Source organism: Mirounga leonina, unplaced genomic scaffold (genome assembly GCF_011800145.1).
Source record: "Mirounga leonina isolate KUSES-001 unplaced genomic scaffold, KU_Mleo_1.0 Mir_125, whole genome shotgun sequence".
NCBI classification, from domain to species: domain Eukaryota; kingdom Metazoa; phylum Chordata; class Mammalia; order Carnivora; family Phocidae; genus Mirounga; species Mirounga leonina.
This window is the reverse complement of record NW_023270305.1, coordinates 57,411,947-57,431,885: the sequence shown is the minus strand read 5'-3', so window position 1 is coordinate 57,431,885 and position 19,939 is coordinate 57,411,947. Positions and strand designations below refer to the sequence as shown.

At 36.9% G+C, this 19,939-nt stretch overlaps 1 protein-coding gene across 1 annotated transcript; it reads left to right on the top strand.

Annotated features, from left to right (window-relative positions):
• The first annotated feature begins 16,045 nt into the window (after positions 1-16,045).
• LOC118007460 (40S ribosomal protein S29-like) lies at positions 16,046-16,210 on the top strand. The gene has a single exon (XM_035000501.1). The coding sequence runs from the start codon at positions 16,046-16,048 to the stop codon at positions 16,208-16,210; it is 165 nt and encodes a 54-aa protein (XP_034856392.1).
• The last annotated feature ends 3,729 nt before the right edge of the window (positions 16,211-19,939 follow it).

Below are 19,939 nucleotides of genomic sequence, written 5' to 3'. Positions count from 1 at the left end.
AATTTAATGGTCTTCAAATTGCAACATCCTGTAAGATTAAATCCAAAAGTTTCCTCCTATCTTCCTTTCACTTAGGAAGAGATTACTCAAGATTTCTTCCAGGTATTTTTTTTTTTTTTTTTTTGGTACTTGGTAGTCATTTATTTATCCTGAATTCATCTTTTCTTCAAATGTTAAATCCAGCAGGAAAGGACTTTGGAAAAAATCATACCTATCTAACTAGGTCCCAAGTTATTTGTTCTGCTCTCTTCTGATCAGAAGTTAAATGTTTGGAATGGACCATGATCCCATTTAGAAGTCACTAGAGAAAGATTCTCTCTTGTGTATTATAATTGAGGCTTCCCCTGCAGGTTACACATACCTAATACTATCTGTATACAAAAAGCACCCATGTTTACCTTCATTTTGATCTACTCTAGTAAGTGATAGACTCACCCCAGAAATATATTGAGTGACACATATTTACAGAGCTAATCACATCCATAAGCTAGTATAATAAAAATAACACAAATACGACAGAATGGCACTGTTGTTTATAATAGCCAAAAAATAGAAATAACCCAAATGTCCATGAACTGATAAATGAATAAATGAAATGTATTATATCAATACAATAGAATATTTTGGCAATAAAAAAGAATAAAGTATGATACATACTACAACATGGATGAATCCTGAAAACATTATGCTATGTTTAAAGAAACCGGTCACAAAGTAGCACATATTGTATGATTTCATCAATATGAAATGTCCAGAAGAGACCAACCTGTATAGATAAAAAGTAGATTAGTGGTTGCCTAGATCTGGGGCGGTTGGGAGGAAATGAGGTTAGTGGCTTAGGGATGCATGATTTCTTTTTGAGAAAATGAAAATATTCTAAAGTTGTGATAGATGCACAGTTCTGTGAATATGCTAAAAATCATTTAACTGGATACCTTACATGGTAAATTGTCAATTCTCAAAAAAGCTGTTTTATTTTTTTTTAAAAGATTGGCACCATTACTTCATGAGTATTTAGGAAGAAATGCCATCAAGAAATCCAATCTCTCATATACTTTCAACAGGGTCTCTAAGTCCTCTAAGTCCTCTTGAGGGTTTAAATTCTTTGAGCATCAGTAGAGCATCCGTCTCCTCAACTGTAAAATGGTCATACTGGTTTCATTTCTTACTGGGCATCTGCTTATGGTGTCTCTCAAATGCCCTACTGCTGTGGGGCAAACAAAGTGAACCACCACCAATTCACCATTATATTCCATGCTACCACACCTATCTGAGATGTTCTCTTCTGCTTCCTCACCGGGTCAGCTCCCATTCGTCCTTCAGGATTCAAGTGCCTCTCTCCATGAAGCATTCCTCTTCCTCGGGTTGAGTTGACCACTTCCTCTTTTGTGCCTTGCATAGTATCTAACCTCCCTTTATTCTGTAACTTGCTCTGAAAGACATGTATTTGCTGACATGCTCTTCTGAGTAAATGGGGAACTCTTGGAGACTGGCATTTTTAAATTCATCCTTGTGCCCCTGGCATTTAGGACAGCGCCTTGCTATTATGGGCACTTTCAGTCAATATATCAAAGACTGTTCTTTCAACCATGGTGACTGGTTTAAATTCTTAACAATTGGCAAGAGCTCACAGCAGAGCAACTTCCGAGAAGGACTATTCTAATTAACTTAATGACCTAGAGGAGGCATAAGCAGGCGATTACTGCTTGCTAGTGAATTTGAAGAACTAAAAAGACATTGAGATCATGAAATAAATGGCTTTCAAGATAGGTTTTTCCCAGTCTATATAATTTTGTTTTCAGAGAAAAGCTTAGGAGAATACGTAAGCATCATGTATTCTTCTATTTCTCAGCAGTGTATAATGGTATTTATCCTTTTCAGCACCCAAACTGTGTTTCAGTTGTTATCATTTTGATGCAAATCTTCTAGAAAGTTGTCATTGTCTAAGCTTTATTGGACAGCATATTCTGAACAGAAATTGACCTTTTATTAAAGAAATACATCCTCACAATCAACCTAAGTGACTGTTGTGCATTTATATAATTATGCATTCACAGGCCCTTACGAAGTGTGTGAGTGTTTCACCTACATTCACAGGCCCAAGACAACTATGTTTTGAGTTTTTAATTTTACATTGAATAGCTCTTGGTTTTTGTTGCTGACAGTATCTCTATCAATAGTCCCCATTTTAATTTGCTGCTTCTCGTTTTCTATGTGCATGGAATTCACAGATTGTTAAAACAGTCTAAAAAAATTAATAATTTTTGAGTAAGAACCTGATGGGCTCTCTTATGAGTAAACTCCATGAATTTACGGTATGGCTAAAAGTGTCTCTTGATGTAATGTTTCTTCTTTCAGTTTCTTGGTCTTAGGTGAGGTGGTGCTATCCTATTCCTTTAACTCGTTTGCTGTGATAGGACATGAAAGTTAGTGGTCACTTACCAGGTATTTCCAGGGTATGACTGTCCTATCATGTGATCAGTTCCTTGCGTTTGCATGGTTCCTCCTTTAATTCCTTAATCCCATGCAATAGGTGGTGACTCATTCGTACTTCCAGTGCTTCTGATGGAAAGCTACTAAGCAAATGGAAACCTGATAGAAGAGAAAATAACAACAAGTATAGAAAAGGAAAAATATTATAAAATGGACCTTTATAAGGTGAAAAAAATCACTCTCTTATTCTGACTGTAAGCCTACTCCCAACCTCTACTTCTACCCATTTGCATCCTAGAGACAAGCATCAGCAATACCTGGTTAAAACAGAACCTAGCCTATGTCAGAATAAATGATGGATCATTAATAAAATAGACAGAAACCAGCAAGTAAGTTTCTACATAAAGTACTCGTGCTTTTAGGCTACTGAAAATAAATGTGGGTTAAAACAATTAAATACTTCTAATCCTAGAAAAAAAATGTAGATCTGCTCTCATACCAAAAAATACAAAGTAAAAATGATGATAACCATTACAAATAAAGAAATATGAAGATGTTTTATTTCCTTCTATTGAATGACAGTAGGAAGTTATATAAAAATGATATACTGATATACTCATATACTGATATATGAGATTTATATTTGCTATTCTTTTATTGAAAGTTAAAATTCACATGAAACTTAAAAAATGATATACTCATATACTCATATACTGATATATGAGATTTATATTTGCTATTCTTTTATTGAAAGTTAAAATTCACATGAAACTTAAAAAATTGCTTAATGTAAATGTTTGAAATCCTAATTTTCAATTAATATGTGTCAGTTGAATGTTTTCAAATATTAGCTTGAGAAGAGTTCTCAGATTAAATTTTATTTTGTGAAATTTGTAATTTAAATATCTGTCTTTTGTTTCTTAAACTAAAACAGCAGTATAAAATATTCAGTTACATGGAGTTAAATATGTCTCATATTTTTAAAATTACCTTATTTTCTTGTTATGAAAATAATACATTTCATTGCTGTATTTGGAAAGATCAACAACATAAAGAAAAAACAAACAAAAAAATCAAACCCGTAATTGTACCACTCAGAGATTAATATATCGATGCATTTATTTCACATTATTTTCAAAAACTGTACCACTCTCACATTACCATTAGAAAAATATAACAATGGGGCGCCTGGGTGGCTCAGTTGGTTAAGCGACTGCCTTCAGCTCAGGTCATGATCCTGGAGTCCCCGGATCGAGTCCCGCATCGGGCTCCCTGCTCAGCGGGGAGTCTGCTTCTCCCTCTGACCCTCCTCCCTCTCGTGCTCTCTGTCTGTCATTCTCTCTCACAAATAAATAAATAAAATCTTTAAAAAAAAAAAGAAAAATATAACAATGATCAAAATTTGAATATGCCTCTCAACTTAAACTAATCAATAAATGGAATCCAAATGCATTTTTATTTTTTTAAATGGACATATTTGTTTTTTAATTTAAATTTTATTTTATTTTGGGGGCTCCTGGGTGGCTCAGTTGATTAAGCGTCTGCCTTCGGCTCAGGTCGTTGTCCTGGGGTCCTGGGGTGGAGCCCTGCATCGGGCTCTTTGCTCTGCGGGGAGCCCACTTCTCTCTCTCCTCCCCGCTTGTACTCTCTCAATCTCTCCTTCTCTCTCTCTCTCAAATAAATAAAATCTTTTAAAAACATTTAAAAAATAAATTTTATTTTACTTTTAAGTAAACTCTATGCCCAAAATGGGACGTGAACTCGTGACCCTGAGATTAAGAGTCACATGTTCTACCAACTGAGCCAGCCAGGTGCTCCCCAAATGCATTTTTAATAATAGGATTCATCATGTTAGATGTGTAGAACTTCCAGTTTACCAATTTTTAAAAAATGTATTAGTGTTTTTTTTTTAAGATTTTATTTATTTGAGAGAGAGAGAGAGAGAAAGAGTGAGAGAGAGCATGAGAAGGGGGGAGCAGCAGATGGAGAGGGAGAAGCCTAGACTCCCCGCTAAGCAAGAAGCCCAATGTGGGGCTCAATCCCAGGACCCTGAGATCATGACCCGAGCCAAAGGCAAGACACTTAACGGAATGAGCCACCCAGTCGCCCCCAGTTTACCAATTTTCAAAACATCAAACCTCAAATTCCCACAACCATGTCTAAACTTGGCTCATACATCCTGCAAAAGAATAAAAAATGTATCCTCTGAGTTTAGAATAAAACTAAGGTTAAAAGTTCTATATTTGTCGGTGCATTCTCACCTTCTTCATTAATCAATATTTATTGAGCTACCATATGTGCAAGATAGCATATTGAACATACAAGACACAGAGAAGATTATATCTAAATGAGGCCAAATGAAATAAAATGGCAAATACATCATTCAATCAATTAGTTCAGAGGGGGGCAAACTTTTTCTGTAAAAGGCCAGGCAGTAAATATTTTAGGCTTCGTGGGTCTCTGATGCAACTGACCCCAGAGGGTCTCCGTTGCAACTGATCACTTCTGCCATGCTAGCATAAAGCAGCCACAGGCTATGTGTAAAAAAAAAGGTGTTGCTGTGTTGTGGAAAAGCTTTATTTGCAAAAAGAGACAGTGGGTCAGGTTTGGCCCCTAGGCCATTGCTTGTCCACCTCTCAACTAGTATTCACTATATTTACACTGGATGCAAAGCAAAACAAAAATCAGGACTGAATTCTTTTCCAGTCAGTTAATTAACTTTATAAATAATTAAATTAACCATCCAACTGTATTGTATAATTATGTTCTGGAAGTGCAGAAGAGTTGGTCTTCAAGTTGCTTGGAAACGGAATTCCATCATTCTGGTGTATCAGATATAGTTCAAATTGCTTTCAATCTCTCCTGTTACCACGGAAAACCTTTCCCCAGATATAAAATTATTTTGGGGGGATTCTCTTGAGTCCCAGCAGGAAACGGGGGGCACTCTGGAAGTGCTTAACTAAACAGAATTTTGTGAAGGGACAACTTAGGTGTGGGGAGTTAAGTGAACCAACAGAGGGTGGTAAAGCACGCAGGGATGAGCAATTGTAGGGATCCCCTTCAGCCCTAGGTCAGAAGGGGCAAGAGGAGGAAGCTGTTACCAGAATTCTGGAAGACCATAGTCTTGTTAGAGGAACCACTGGACAGGAGCTAGGTCCATAGAGAAAGGGGCCACTGCCATCTTCATCGGGCAGAAGAAAAAATTGGGAAAGAATATCCAATCTCTCTATTCTTTTCACTTATATTACCAGCCAGTGCTCCCCACTGCTGAATGCCATGAGAAGCAGAGAGCAAAAGAACCCAGATGATGCAGTCCACAGAGGTCAGCCTCCTGGCACAGAGAAAGACAGAGAGATTGGAACTCAAGGCCCCAAAATGAAGCTATCTAGCACAGAGCTGCATGTGAAAAGTGTGGATAACAACTAGAACCATTTTTATAGATTCTCTGATAGTCATACAAGAGGGCAATTCTTTTCAAATTAACAGAAGTTTAAATATTTGGTGGAATGCCTTGATGAAACAGAGGGAGCTGATAAGCATATTAAAAATAAAATGCCTTAAGTTTTGTGGCTTATACTTTGACATATATGACCTGTTACTGCAAAGTATAAACCAAATCTTTTTCTTTCTTTTTTTTTTTTACTGACAGATCTATAATATCAGTGCCCTGCAATGTCTTGCCCATGGTGTATACTCTATAGTAGTTGAAGGAATAAATTTGTGAAAATAATTTTTCATAACTTTCACTTAAATGACTTGATTTGTAAGTAGCAGGAAATATAATTTATTAAAAGATATTATTTAAAAAAATAACAAAATTAGGTTAACATGACTATGGGGTACTTGCGATTCTCTTCTCGGTGTCCTCCACTCAACAACAAAAGATGGAAGCGCTACATACAAACCAACTTTCACTAAAACCCATTCATCAACGTTTGTTTAGAATGTATTCCTATTTGAAATCCTTAGTCATCATTTTGCTTAATAAAAGTAAAATGGACAACAAATCAGAATTAGGCTCTTTGTTCAATTCGCCTCTTCCAAAATCACTGTGAAATCAACATAGTAGACAGCCATGGTACTGGCTGCCATAACGTTAGTAGGTAATATCGGCTCTATCTTCTATATGTCACAAGACATTAATCATGTGAAAACTTTGAGTCTAAATTAGGAAGAGATCGTTTGCGTGTTAATGTCAACTTTCATAATCGCATGCGCACCTTCTGTGGAAATTTCCTAGCATAAGTCTAACGACAGGTTTCCAAGTCCTGCAATGGGCATATCTGGATCCCAGAAGGCTTTAGATCTCACCTCCCTTCTTTTTAGTTTAAGATATGGCAATAGTCACTGGGGAGGGTATGTGCTATCGTGAGTGCTGTGAATTGTGCAAGACTGTTGAATCACAGATCTGTACCTCTGAAAGAAATAATGTATTATATGTTAAGAAAAAAAAAAAAGAAGATAGCAGGAGGGGAATAATGAAGGGTGGAAATCAGAGGGGGAGACGAACCGTGAGAGACGATGGACTCTGAAAAACAAACTGAGGGTTCTAGAGGGGAGGGGGTGGGAGGATGGGTTAGCCTGGTGATGGGCATTAAAGAGGGCACGTTCTGCATGGAGCACCGGGTGTTATGCACAAACAATGAATCATGGAACACTACATCAAAAACTAATGATGTAATGTATGGTGATTAACATAACAATAAAAAATTTTTTAGAAGATATGGCAATAGTATATCAATTATATTACAGCTACAAACGATTTTTGAGTTTTGGTAATTCTGAATTAGTTACCCAGCTATCTCTGTCTCCTTTATTTTTTCTCTCTTCTTTTTACTATGGCCCTCTCTAACTCACACTTGAGGTGTTTTTTTTTAATTTAACAAGGGTCATAAGAACAATGGCCATATTTTTCCTCTGGCACAATGTGAAAGCATTTTTACTCATTTCACAAGGGCATATCGAATTACATGGAATTGGCAGAAATCAACCTGATTTTGTGAGGAGCAAATCCTGCCAAACTAATTTCTTTTCTTTAACCAACTGCAGAACCTGACAGATGGTATAGTAATGATTACCTCTACAAAACATCATCTGTGTCTACTTCCCGGTATATATATCATGTGTTTTTAAACATAGTGTGGTGCTCAAGTCTGAGGTAGAATCATGAAAGGAATGCTTCCTCTCCCCTCATTGCACTCTTGAATGCTGATCTCAGCTTAAAGGCGTCAATGAGACTGGAATCCGTTATTGAGTGTGCCGAGTACACACAGACTGTAGATCATCCCTTGTCTCCAGAGAAGCAGGAAAGTGGAATTCCACCTGGCCTAGAAATCAAGTGACTTGGTGCTACCAGGATTTCTCCATATTGTAAATAACTCCTGTACTTCTGTACGAAAGGACCCCCTTGACAAGTAGTACAAAAAAAAAATCTGGGCACTAAGAGAAGGTGAAGAAATTAAAATTCACCAAAAAATTCCTGTATATTTCAAAAATAACCCTTTAATAACACCTGATGCTTCCTGAACATGTGAGAGGCACCAGCCACATGCTGCAATGTCAATCTAAAATTTTATCCAGTGTGTTTTGTTCAATATGAGAACTTCCTGCTTAGTTCCTTTTCTTCTGTCCATTCAGTGAATATGCATTTTGAGTATTTATTATGCCCCGGGCACTAGGGATACAAAGATGAATAAGATGTTCCCTTATGACACATGAACTTCAGAGACCTTAAAGTCAGCTATTCTAAAAGAGTGCAATGCGAGATATGTGCCATTCGAAGGAGAAACAAGGTTCAGTTTTAATGGAGTCAAGAAAGGCTTCACAGAGAGATGACTTTTCAGCCAGGCCTTGAATGAAAAGTAGACATTTAAGGGGGAGAGGAGGATTCAGGGAATTTTAGGTGGGAAGACGACAGAAGCAATGCATCAAACTACAGAGGAGCATGGTGTGTTTGGGGAGTCATGAATAGCTTCATGTGGCTAAAATACATACTTTCCCAGGGGTGGAGAATGGTGGGAAATGAAAGTTGAAGTCATATTGTAAGGAAAGCAAAATATCACACTAAAGAACTGGCCTTTATCCTATAGGCAATAGGGTTCAGTTGTAGCTTAAGAAAAAAAAAAAAAGAGAATGGTATCAGATTTCTCCTTTAAGAGGAAAATTCTCGCAGCACTGTAGTGGGGGTGTTGGAAAGAGGTGAGACTGTAGGCAGAGAAGCCAGACAGGAGTTCTTCCTACTAAAGTTTTATAGATTCAACTTATGCTGCTTTTGTTTGTTGAAAGTTTAATATTGACTTTCTTGAACTTTGTTGATAGACAAGAGATGATGAACACGATCGTCAATCCAGCAACTTGTTCATGTTGCCCTCTATTGGCAGAAAGGAAAGAAAGTTACTGTCTAGGGCATGATTTCATATTTCATTAGCTGACAGTATTTCAGCTTCTATTGCAACTATGGGCCAGTAACTGTGCTAAGACTAGAAGATTAAAAAAAAGAATCTCAAGAAATTCATAATGTAAGAATAAAAATAAAATTAAATTACCATTAATGCAGTTGTCCCAATGCATAAATAATATTAACACGTGTCATACAAAATATACACATAGCTAATTGACATCTGTATATTAAATACTTATTATATGTCTTGATATATTCAATAATAAACACATTAACAAAAACTATAATTTTGTAAGTTAACTTGTAAGAATATGTCTTCCCTGCAGGAAAATCAGACACTACAGATAATAAGATACAAGAAAGGAAAAAAATTGGAAAAAAAATTTCACTCACAATCTCAACTACCTAGATGCTTCCAAATTGTCACAGCGACACACGTGCACACATGCACACACACAAGATCATATCATAGACAATATATATTATCCTTTTTTCCCACTTAATAAGATACCAGGGCTATATTTACATGTCAATAAAAAAGTTTTTAGAATATAACTTAGATGAGATGGAAACCAATTAAAATTTTTTCCAGCTTTCTTCAGATATTATTGACATAACATATCTAAGTTTAAGGTATACAATGTGATGAGTTGATACACATATATATTGCAAAATGGTTACCATAATACGGTTAGACACATGTCCATCCCCTCACATAATTACCATTCTTTTCTGTGTGGTGATAACATTTAAGATCTACTCTCTTAGAACTTACAAGTATAGGGGTGCCTGGGTGGCTCAGTCGTTAAGCATCTGCCTTCGGCTCAGGTCATGATCCCGGGGTCCTGGGATCCAGCCCTGCATCGGGCTCCCTGCTCAGCGGGAAGCCTGCCTCTCCTTCTCCAACTCCCCCTGCTTGTGTTCCCTTTCTGGCTACGTCTGTCAAATAAATAAATAAAATCTTTAAAAAAAAACCCAACTTACAAGTATATAATAAAGTGTTGTTGATTACAGTCACCATTTTGTATGTTAGATCTCCAAGCTTATTCATCTTATAGCTGTAGACTGGTACCCTTTGACCAACATCGCTCTATTTCCCCCACTCCCCAATCATTGGCAACCACCATTCTATTCTCTATTTCCAAGAGATTTTTAGATTTCACATGTAAGTAAGAACAAAGAGTATTTGTCTTTGTCTGACTTATTTTGCTTAGTATAATGCCCCAAACATCCATCAGTGTTGTCATGAAAGGCAAGATTTCTGTCTTTTTTATGGCTTAATAATAGTCTATTGTTTAACCATTTGTCTGTCATCAATGGACACTGAGGTTACTTCCATGTCTTGACATTTGGGAACAATGCTGCAATGAACATAGGAGTATAGGTATCTCTTTATGATCCTGATTTCATTTCCTTTAGATATATACCCAGAAGTGGCATTGCTAGACCACATAGCAATTTCATTTTCAAAATTTTAACAGAGATTTATTTATTTTAGAGAGAAAGAGAGTGCGCATGTGCAGGAGAGAGGGGCAAATGGAGAGGGAGAGAGAAACTCAAGCAGACTCTGTGCTGAGCATGGAGCCTGACACGGAGCTTGATGTCACGACCCTGAGATCATGACCTGAGCCAAAGCCAAGAGTCTGTAGCCCAACTGACTGCGCCACCCACGCGCCCCTCATTTTCAATTTTTGGAGGAACCTCCACACTGTTTTCCATAGTGCTCTACCAGTTTGCATTCCTATCAAGAGTGCACAAGGGTTCCAATTCCTCCACATCCTTGCCAACATTTGTTACCTCTTGTCTTTTTGATAACAGCCTTTCTAGCAGGTGTGAGGTGATACATCATTGTGGTTTTGACTTGTAGTTCCCTGATGATTAGTGATGTTGAATACCTTTTCATTTACCTGTTGGACATTTGTATATCTTCTTCGGAAATATTTCTATTTGGTCCTCTGCCAATATTTTAATCAGATTGGTTTTGGTTTTTTGGTTTTTTGTTTTGTTTTGTTTTTGCTATTGAGTTGTATGAGTTCCTTTTATATTTTAGATATTAACTCCTTATCAGATATATGGTTTGCAAATATTTTCCCCCATTCTGTAGGTTGCCTTTCATTTTGTTGAGAGTTTCTTTTGCTCTGCAGAAGCTTTTTAGTCTGTGTAAGTTCCACTTTATTTTTTCTTTTGTTGTTTGCACTTTTGGTGTCATATCCTAAAAACCATTGCCAAAGTCAAGGAACTTTTTCCTTATGTTTTCTTCCACTAGTTTTATAGTTTCAGGTATTACATTTAAGTCTTTAAGCTATTTCAAGTTAATTTTTGTGAGTGGTGTAAGAGAGAGGTCCAGTTTCATTTCTTTCATGTGAATATCCAGTTTTCCTAAAACCCTTTATTGAAGAAGCGATCTTTCCCCATTGAGGATTCTTGGTTCCTTTGTTAAATAATAGTTGAGCACATATGTGTGCATTTATTTCTGGGCTCTGCCCTGTGTTCCATTGGTCTATGTGTCTGTTCTTATGCCAGTACCATGCTGTTTTGAATACTATAGCTTTGTGATAAAATTTGAAATTAGGTATCATGATGCCTCCAGCTTTGTTCTTTTTTCTTAAGATTGCTTTGGCTATTTGGGGTCTTTTGTGGTTTGATATGAATTTTAAGATTATTTTTTCTATTTCTGTGAAAAATGCCAACGGAATTATCATAGGGATTGCATTGAATCTGTAGATCACTTTGGGTAGTATAGACATTCTAACAAGAGTAATTTTTTTTTAAGATTTTATTTTTAAATAATCTCCACACCCAACCTGGGGCTCAAATCCACAACCCTGAGATCAAGGATCACATGCTCTACCAACTGAGCCAGCCAGGCACCCCAATAGTAATTCTTCTAATCCATGAACATGAGATGTCTTTACATTTATTTTTTTTCTTCAATTTCTTTCATCAATATCCTATAGTTTGGATCTTTTACCTGATCTTTCACCTCTCAGTTAAATTTATTCCTAAATATTTTATTGTCTTTGATGGTATTGTAAATGGTATTGTTTTCTTAATTTGTTTCAGATCATCTTTGTTAGTTTATAAAAATGTAACAGATTTTTGCATGGAGATTTAGTATAATGCAACTATACTGAATTTGTTTATTAGTTCTAAGATGGTTTTGATGGAGTCTTTAGGATTGTCTATATAAAAGACTGTCATCTGCAAATAGAGATAGTTTTACTTCTTCCTTTCTGTTGGATGCCTTTTACCTTTTTCTTGCCTAATTGCTCTGGCTAGGACTTTCAGTACTGTGATGAATAAAAGTGAGGAAAGTGGGCAGCCTTGTCTTGTTCCTGACCTTAGAGCTATTAACCTTTCACCACTTAGTGTAATGTTAGCTCTGGCTTGTCATATATGGCTTTTATTATGTTGAGGTGTGTTCGTTCTAAATTTAAGAGTTTTTTTCATAAAAAGATGTGGATTTTGGGAAATTCATTTGCTACATAATTTTTTTAAGATTTTTTTTTTTTTAGGTAATCTCTACACCCAACATGGGGCTTAAACCCACAACCCTGAGATCAAGAGTTGCATGCTGCACTGAATGACACAGCCAGGTGCCCCAAGATCATATTTTTAAAAAATCTTCCATTCTACTAATGTGGTGAATCACATTTATTGGTTTGCATATGTTAAGCCATCCTTGCATCCCAGTGAGAAATCCCACTTGATCATCCTCTATGATCCTTCTAATTTTTTTTTAAAAAATTGTTATTGTGGTAAAATGTGAGTAACATAAAAGTTACCATTTTAATCATTTTAAACTGTATAGTTCAGGGGCATTAAGTACATTCACATTGTTGTGCAAACATCACTACTATGCATCTCTAGAATTTTTTCATCATTCCAAACTGACACTTTGTACCCATTATATAATAGCTCTCCATTCTCTCCCCCTGATCCCCAGCTATGGGTAACCATTCTACTTTCTGTCTCTATGTTGTTGACTAATCTGTGTACCTCATATAAATAGAATCAAACAATATCTGTCCTTTTGCTCTGGTGTATTTCACTTAACATAATGTCTTCAAAGTTTATTCATGTTGTAGCATTTATCAAAATCACGTATTGAGGGGCGCCTGGGTGGCTCAGTCGATTAAGCGGCTGCCTTCAGCTCAGGTCATGATCCCAAGGTCCTGGGATCGAGCCCTGCATCAGGCTCCCTGCTCAGCAGTGAGCCTGCTTCTCCCTCTCCCTCTGCCTGCCTCTCTGCCTACTTGTTCTCCCTCTATCTCTCTGTCAAATAAATAAATAAATAAATAAATCTTAAAAAAAAAAAAATCACGTATCAGGGGTATGAAAGCCCAGCTCTCTTGTCTCAATCTGGGAAAAACTCTGAGGTATAACTAACATCCCAGAGATCCCCCTGAGGAATAGGCTGAAACTACCCTCAGAGGGACTTTGCCTGAAGTCATACCTTTGCTTGGCTTCTTCCCCTTCCTTATCCTGCTTCTCATATTCCCATATTCTTTTCTCCAGGGAGCACTTTCTTAATTAAATCACCTGCACTAGAATCCTCATCTCAGGATCTCTTTCTGGGGAACCCGACCTAAGATATCAAGAGACAACCCATACCCCGACTATTAAAAAAAAAAAGTCCTTCCAAAAAAAAAAAAAGGAAAATGTAGACTATCTAATAGGAAAAGGGCAAAAGACTTGAACAGATAGTACATAAAAGAACATATCCAGATGGTCAATAAACATATGAAAAAGTACCCCACTTTGTTAATCATCAGGGAAATGTGAATTGAAATCACTGTGGTATACCACTACACACCCACCTGTAAAGCTCAAATGAAATTACCAAGATTGGTCAGGATGTGGAGCAAACAGAGCTCTCACATTGCTGGTGGGAGTGTAAACTGTATTTTGGAAAACTGTTTAGGAGCATAGACTAAAGCCAAATGTGCCTATTCTGTAATTCAGTAATTCCACTCCTAAGTAAATATCCATCAGATCGAACAGATACATGTGACTATGTGTCCCAAAGGCATGTGCTGGAACGTTCATGACAGCACTATTTGTAATAGCTCCTAACTGGGAACTACCCAAATACCCATCAACAGTTAAATGGATAAATAAGGGGCACCTGGGCAGCTCAGTTGGCTTCTGACTAGTGATTTCAGCTCAGGTATGGTTTCATGGGTCTTGAGATTGAGCCTCCTGTTGGGCTCTGTGCTCAGTGGGGAGTCTGCTTGAAGATTCTGTGCCTCTTGCCCTCCCCACTCTCTCTTTCTAAAATAAATAAATAAATCTTTTAAAAAATGGGTAAATAGCATACTATACAGCAACAAGAATGAATGATCTACCCAGAATAATATAGATGATTCTCACAATCTAATGTTGAATGAAAGAAGTGAGACACAAATGAGTGCATATTGTAAAATTCCATTGATATTAAGAACAAAGGTAGGTAAAACTAATCTTTAGTCTTAGAAGTAGATAGTGGTGAGTTACCATAGGTAGTGGAGACGGTAACAGGAAAGAAGCACAAGGCAGGCTTTTGAGGCACTAATAATGTTCTATTTCTTGACCTGGTTACTGGTTACCTTTGTGAGTTCCATTTGTGAAAATTCATTGAGCTGTACCACTTTGATATGTGCATATAATTTGACACGTGTATATTTGTATAAAAACATTTTTTAAAAAACTGTATATAATTTAAAAGTAACTCCTCTTAGTATAATTGAATAAACTATTGTACAGCAACCCAAAGGCATACTACACAGCTAGAAAAGAGAATGAGGAAGATCTCTATGAACTGGTATGGGTTGATTTCAGGATAAAAATTTTAAGTGTAAAAAGCAAAATACAAAAGGGTCTTTACCTTCATGTAAGAAAAACAGGAAAAGAAAAGACATCTGTATGTGCTTATTTGTGGAAGAAGGAGAAAGAGGAGGAGGAGGGACAGAAAAGGAAAAGAAAGGAAGGGGAATGGAAGCGAACGGAAGGGAGTGGGGAGAGGAAGAATAAACCAGAAACCAATGAGGTTGGTTACCTACAGGGAGTGGGTGGGAGCAAAGTGGAAAGGATGGAAGAGGAGTAGGAACAGGGTAAAAGGATTGAGAGGGTACTGATACTTTTGGAGGTAAATTTCCTTGTATAGCTCTGACTTTTAGAACCAGGTTAATGTTTCACATTCGCATAAAATAAATTACCTAATTCAACCAAGATGTGAGAGGCACCAAAATGGAATACAAATAGCAACAAATGAACCCAACTATATTACAGAATAATAACCTAATCACACTGAAGGAATGAGGACAGACAAAAACTCATCCAGGTAACTATGGACATCAATATTTTGACTACATATTCGAAGGCAGTGTTTGACAAATTAAGGCCTATGGACCACATCCAGTCCACTGGCTACTTTTGCAAATTAAGTTTTATTAGACACATCTACGCTTATTCATTTATATGTTGTCTATAGCTGCTTTTGCAGTACAATGGCAGGGTTAAGTAGTTGCAACACAAACTGTATGACACCCAAAACTGAAAGTACTTCCTATATGGCCCTTTAGAGAAAAAGATTGCACACCCCTGCACTAAAGCTAAAAAGAAAAAGAACTATGTATGAATATTGTACTATAGTTAATAATTTTGTTTTTCAGAAGGGAATGAGTTAGAAATTCTGAAACTATGTCTATGTCTATCATGGGATTAAGCCAATAAGTAAATATACTGTGAATATTGAGAGCAAGATTTTATATAGTAATGATGTCAAGTGATTCTTACTTCATCTATTATTTTATTTTATTTATCTTTTTATTTGAGAGAGTGAGAGAGAGAGCACGAGAGGAGGGAAGGTCAGAACAAGAAGCAGACTCTCTGCTGAGCGGGGAGCCTGCTGGGGACTCAATCCTGGGACTCCGGGATCCTGACCTGATGAAGGCAGACACTTAACCGACTGAGCCACCCAGGCGCCCTTAATCTGTTATTTTAATGAAATTTTTAAGATAACTTATTTTTCTCTTACCTTTTAGCAGAGAAAATTTCAAACATAGAGAAATTAGTATAATAAACCCATGACACAATTCAGTAATCATCACTATCTTGCTGATGTTGTATTATCTTTTTACATCCTGCCCCCGTTTGTTTTTTTTTTTTCTTTTGGCTAGTTTATTTTAAAGCAAATCTTACTTTTTGCCTCATGGCATCCGAGAGAGCAAGATGGGTCACCAGCAGCTCTATTGGAGCCATGCAAGGAAATTTGGCCAGGGTTCTCGTTCTTGCCGCGTCTGCTCAAACCCGCACGGTCTGATTCGGAAATACCGCCTCAATATGCTTCGCTTCCGTCAGTACGCCAAGGATATTGGCCTGATTAAATTGGATTAAGTGAATTTCCTTGAATGGGTCATCCAAGATACCTACCTTAACTGCAGATATCCAAGATACCTACCTGAATGGCAACTCACTGTACGTGAAATAAAAATACTCCAAAAAAAGAGCAAATCTTAGACATGTCCTTTCACCCATAAAAATACTTCCAGTATGCAACTTTAACTTATAAGGACCTTTTTTATGGGAACTTTTCAAATCTTTAAAAAATGATGTTTAAATATATCCAAATGATTAATCAATAAAATTTTTAAAAAGAAAAAAATATGGGGGAACTCGACCCTCCAGATAATGAAAATGTATTATTTTTTTTAGAGGTTGGGGAACAGCAGAGGGAGAGGGAGACAGAGACAGAGAATCTTAAACAGGTTCCACACCCAGTGCAGAGCCCAGGTGGGGCTCGATCTCACAACCCTGAGATCATGACCTGAGCCAAAATCAAGAGTCCAATACTTAACTGACTGAGCCATTCAGATGCCTCCAAAATGTATTATACTTTGAAACTACAGTAATTAAGACTGTATTTGGCCGGAAATGGAAGGATAGGGGATAGGGAAGAAACAATTTTATATGCTGTTAATAGGTGTAAATTGGTACAATTTTTCTGGAATGCATTTTGACCATATGAACTAAAATCCTTTAAAATGTATACCCTTTGGGGCGCCTGGGTGGCTCAGTGGTTAAGCGTCTGCCTTCAGCTCAGGTCATGATCCCAGGGTCCTGGGATCGAGCCCCACATCGGGCTCCCTGCTCGGCGGGAAGCCTGCTTCTCCCCCTCCCACTCTCCCTGCTTGTGTTCCCTCTCTCGCTGTGTCTCTCTCTGTCAAATAAACAAAATCTTTAAAAAATAAATAAATAAATAAACAACACTTAAAAAAATATATACCCTTTTATGCTAAATGAAATAAGTTAGAGAAAAACAAAAACTGTATGATTTCACTCATATGTGGAATTTAAGAAAAAATAATAAGTGAACAAAGAAAAAGAGACAAACACAAAAATAGACTCTTAACTATAGAGAACTAACTGATGTTACCAGAGGGGTGGCTGGTGGGGGGATGGGTAGAATAGGTGAAGGGGGGATTAAGAGTACATTTATCATAGTGAGCACTGAATAACACATAGAATTGTTGAAACACTATATTCTGCACCTGAAACTAACACTGCATGTTAACTATACTGGAATTAAATTTTTTTAAATGACTATAAAGTGTATAGCTTTTTATTATATGCAAATTACTCTTACATGATTCAGAGAAAGATAGAGAAAATAAATGTGGAGAAAGTCAATAATTGTTGAACCTAGGCCTCATTTGTACTATTCATGTAATTTTTCTGTAGATTTGATAATTTTCAATACACAAAGCTTTGTTTTTTAATGTGCATCTACTTGACGTGCAAGTTCTAGGAATTATTTCAGAGAACTAAAGATCCATATGAAGATAAACCTACAATGAAGAACATGGAAAGATGTTCACAGCAATGTTGTACATAATAGTGAAGAACTAAAAACAACCAAAAGATTTAAAAGCAGAGGCCTGTGAATCATTGGGGTACAATGATTCTGTGCAACCATTTGAAATCCTCTTGGAGAATGTATATATTACCATGCAAAATTTGCATAAAATATTGTTTTGTTTGTTAGAACGCTTTGTTTGCAAGGGAGAGAAAATGATCTGAGCTGCCAAGCCAGTTATCCTCTGACTGTCTCTCTGCTTCCAGCCCACCCTTCCTTAGTGTGCTTTGTTCTGCTGGGGCTGGGACCCTCAAAGCACTTCCTCCTGGTTCCTCCTACAAGCTTTCAGGTTTTAACAGTCCCAAACCATGTTCCTCTGTTCCCTCCAAGCCTAATGGTGGCATCTGCTTCCTGCATTTGCTACCTCCATGATGCCTTATTGTTTTCTTGTTGTCTGTTCATTTCATCAGTACCTAGTTAGCAATTCTTTATATAAAATTATTTCTGTAAACATAACTAGTGTGGTGTCTGCCCCTCGGCAGCTGGCCAGAGCCGAAAAGGAGAATGTACAATATGGATTCAATGTGTCTTCTAGAATCTGAGGGCAGAAGTACCCCAGAAGGAGCATGGGATATTAAAATGGTTAGCAACCAGGGACCCAGGAAATGCCTTCTCATATCCTGTCTTGGCTTCTCTGTTGAATTGTCATTTCTCTGCCTAGCAACTGTCTCTGCTGCTCAATCCACCCATCAGGTTACAGCTATACTCCAGTTTGACGTTTTAAACTTCCCTTCACTCAAGACAGTGGCTCAGTCTGAAAAAGAATATCATGCCCCCAGTTTCAAATTCCTGGTAGAAAACATTGGATGGAGTAGGTTTGGGTCCAATTTCTACACATGATGTGATCATCTGTGATCAGGGAATGAAGTCATACAAGTAGAGATATGGTTGTCTGGGGCCCATCTTCAAGGAGACGGAAGTTAAACTAGGTCATTGTGAAATAAGCCAACACTCAAAAAGAATTGAAGACAGTTGTTGAGTGGAAACAAAAAAGAGCCATGTATAATACAATCCCAGTTCTGTAAAACAGAACAAAGCTACCTTTATATAAAATGTCTATTACTAATATGTATCTTAGAAGAATCTGGAAAGATTTTGGTGAACAGGAAAAACATTTTCTTTTTGTTTTTTAACTTTTCATTATGGAACTATTTCAGCCTTACAAAAGAGTTGCAAAAATAGTACAAGGAATTCCTGTATACCCTTAACTTCCCCAAATGCTAAATGTCGCACAATCACATTAAAATGATCAAAACTGAGAAAATAACACAAATAAATACAACTAATCTACAGACCATATTCAGGTTTCGCCAGCCGTCCACTAATGTCTTCCTTTCCTTGGACCAGGGGGCGACTCACGATCACACAATACATTCGGCTATCATGTCTCCTCAATCTCTTTGATCTGGGATAGTTTCTCAACTTTCCTTTGCCCGTCGTGACCTTGACACTTTTTCTCTTTGCCATCAATAAGTATTTTCTGGGGAGATACTTGGACATTATGTAAAAATCCCATTTCTCTATACTCTAGCCCACCGATTTTAGCATCCATTAATGATTCTCGGCTGAAACAATGTTTACTATGTGTTTGGCAAATGATGATTTCTCATTTCCATCATTTCTTCAACATTTATTTCTTGAAATTCTACTGTAATGAAGAGCTTTCCCTACTCCACCAATTGGTTTTATTCAATTTTTTATGAGATGGCCTTATGGACATTATTTTTATTCCATGGGTTATATAATATGCTATTATCATTATTTATTTATTTTTGCTTAAATTGTCACAGAGTTGGTCATTGGCACCCCCTTCATATTGGTTCCTATGTCCTTTCAACATGCCCCTGTCATTTTTTGACCACATACTTTTTGGTATTACAAGATTGCTCCAGGCTCCTCTTGTGCTCTTTCTGTTTCAGCCCTGGAATCAGTCATTTCTCTAAGGAGCTTTGGTTTCTCTTTATTTTTTGGAAAAGTGTATTTATCGAACAAAATCTGGGCACCAAATATGTTTGTTGCTACTGAAGTATCATTGCTTCTAGGCCCTCTCAGCAGACAGAGCTAGGAAATACATGTATACACATATACATTAATATCTATATCTATATATATATGTATACACCTCTATTTCTTTATCCAAAACCATTAGTTCATACTGATACTTTTTAAACCAGTTTTATTGAGGTATAATTGACAAAATTATATATATT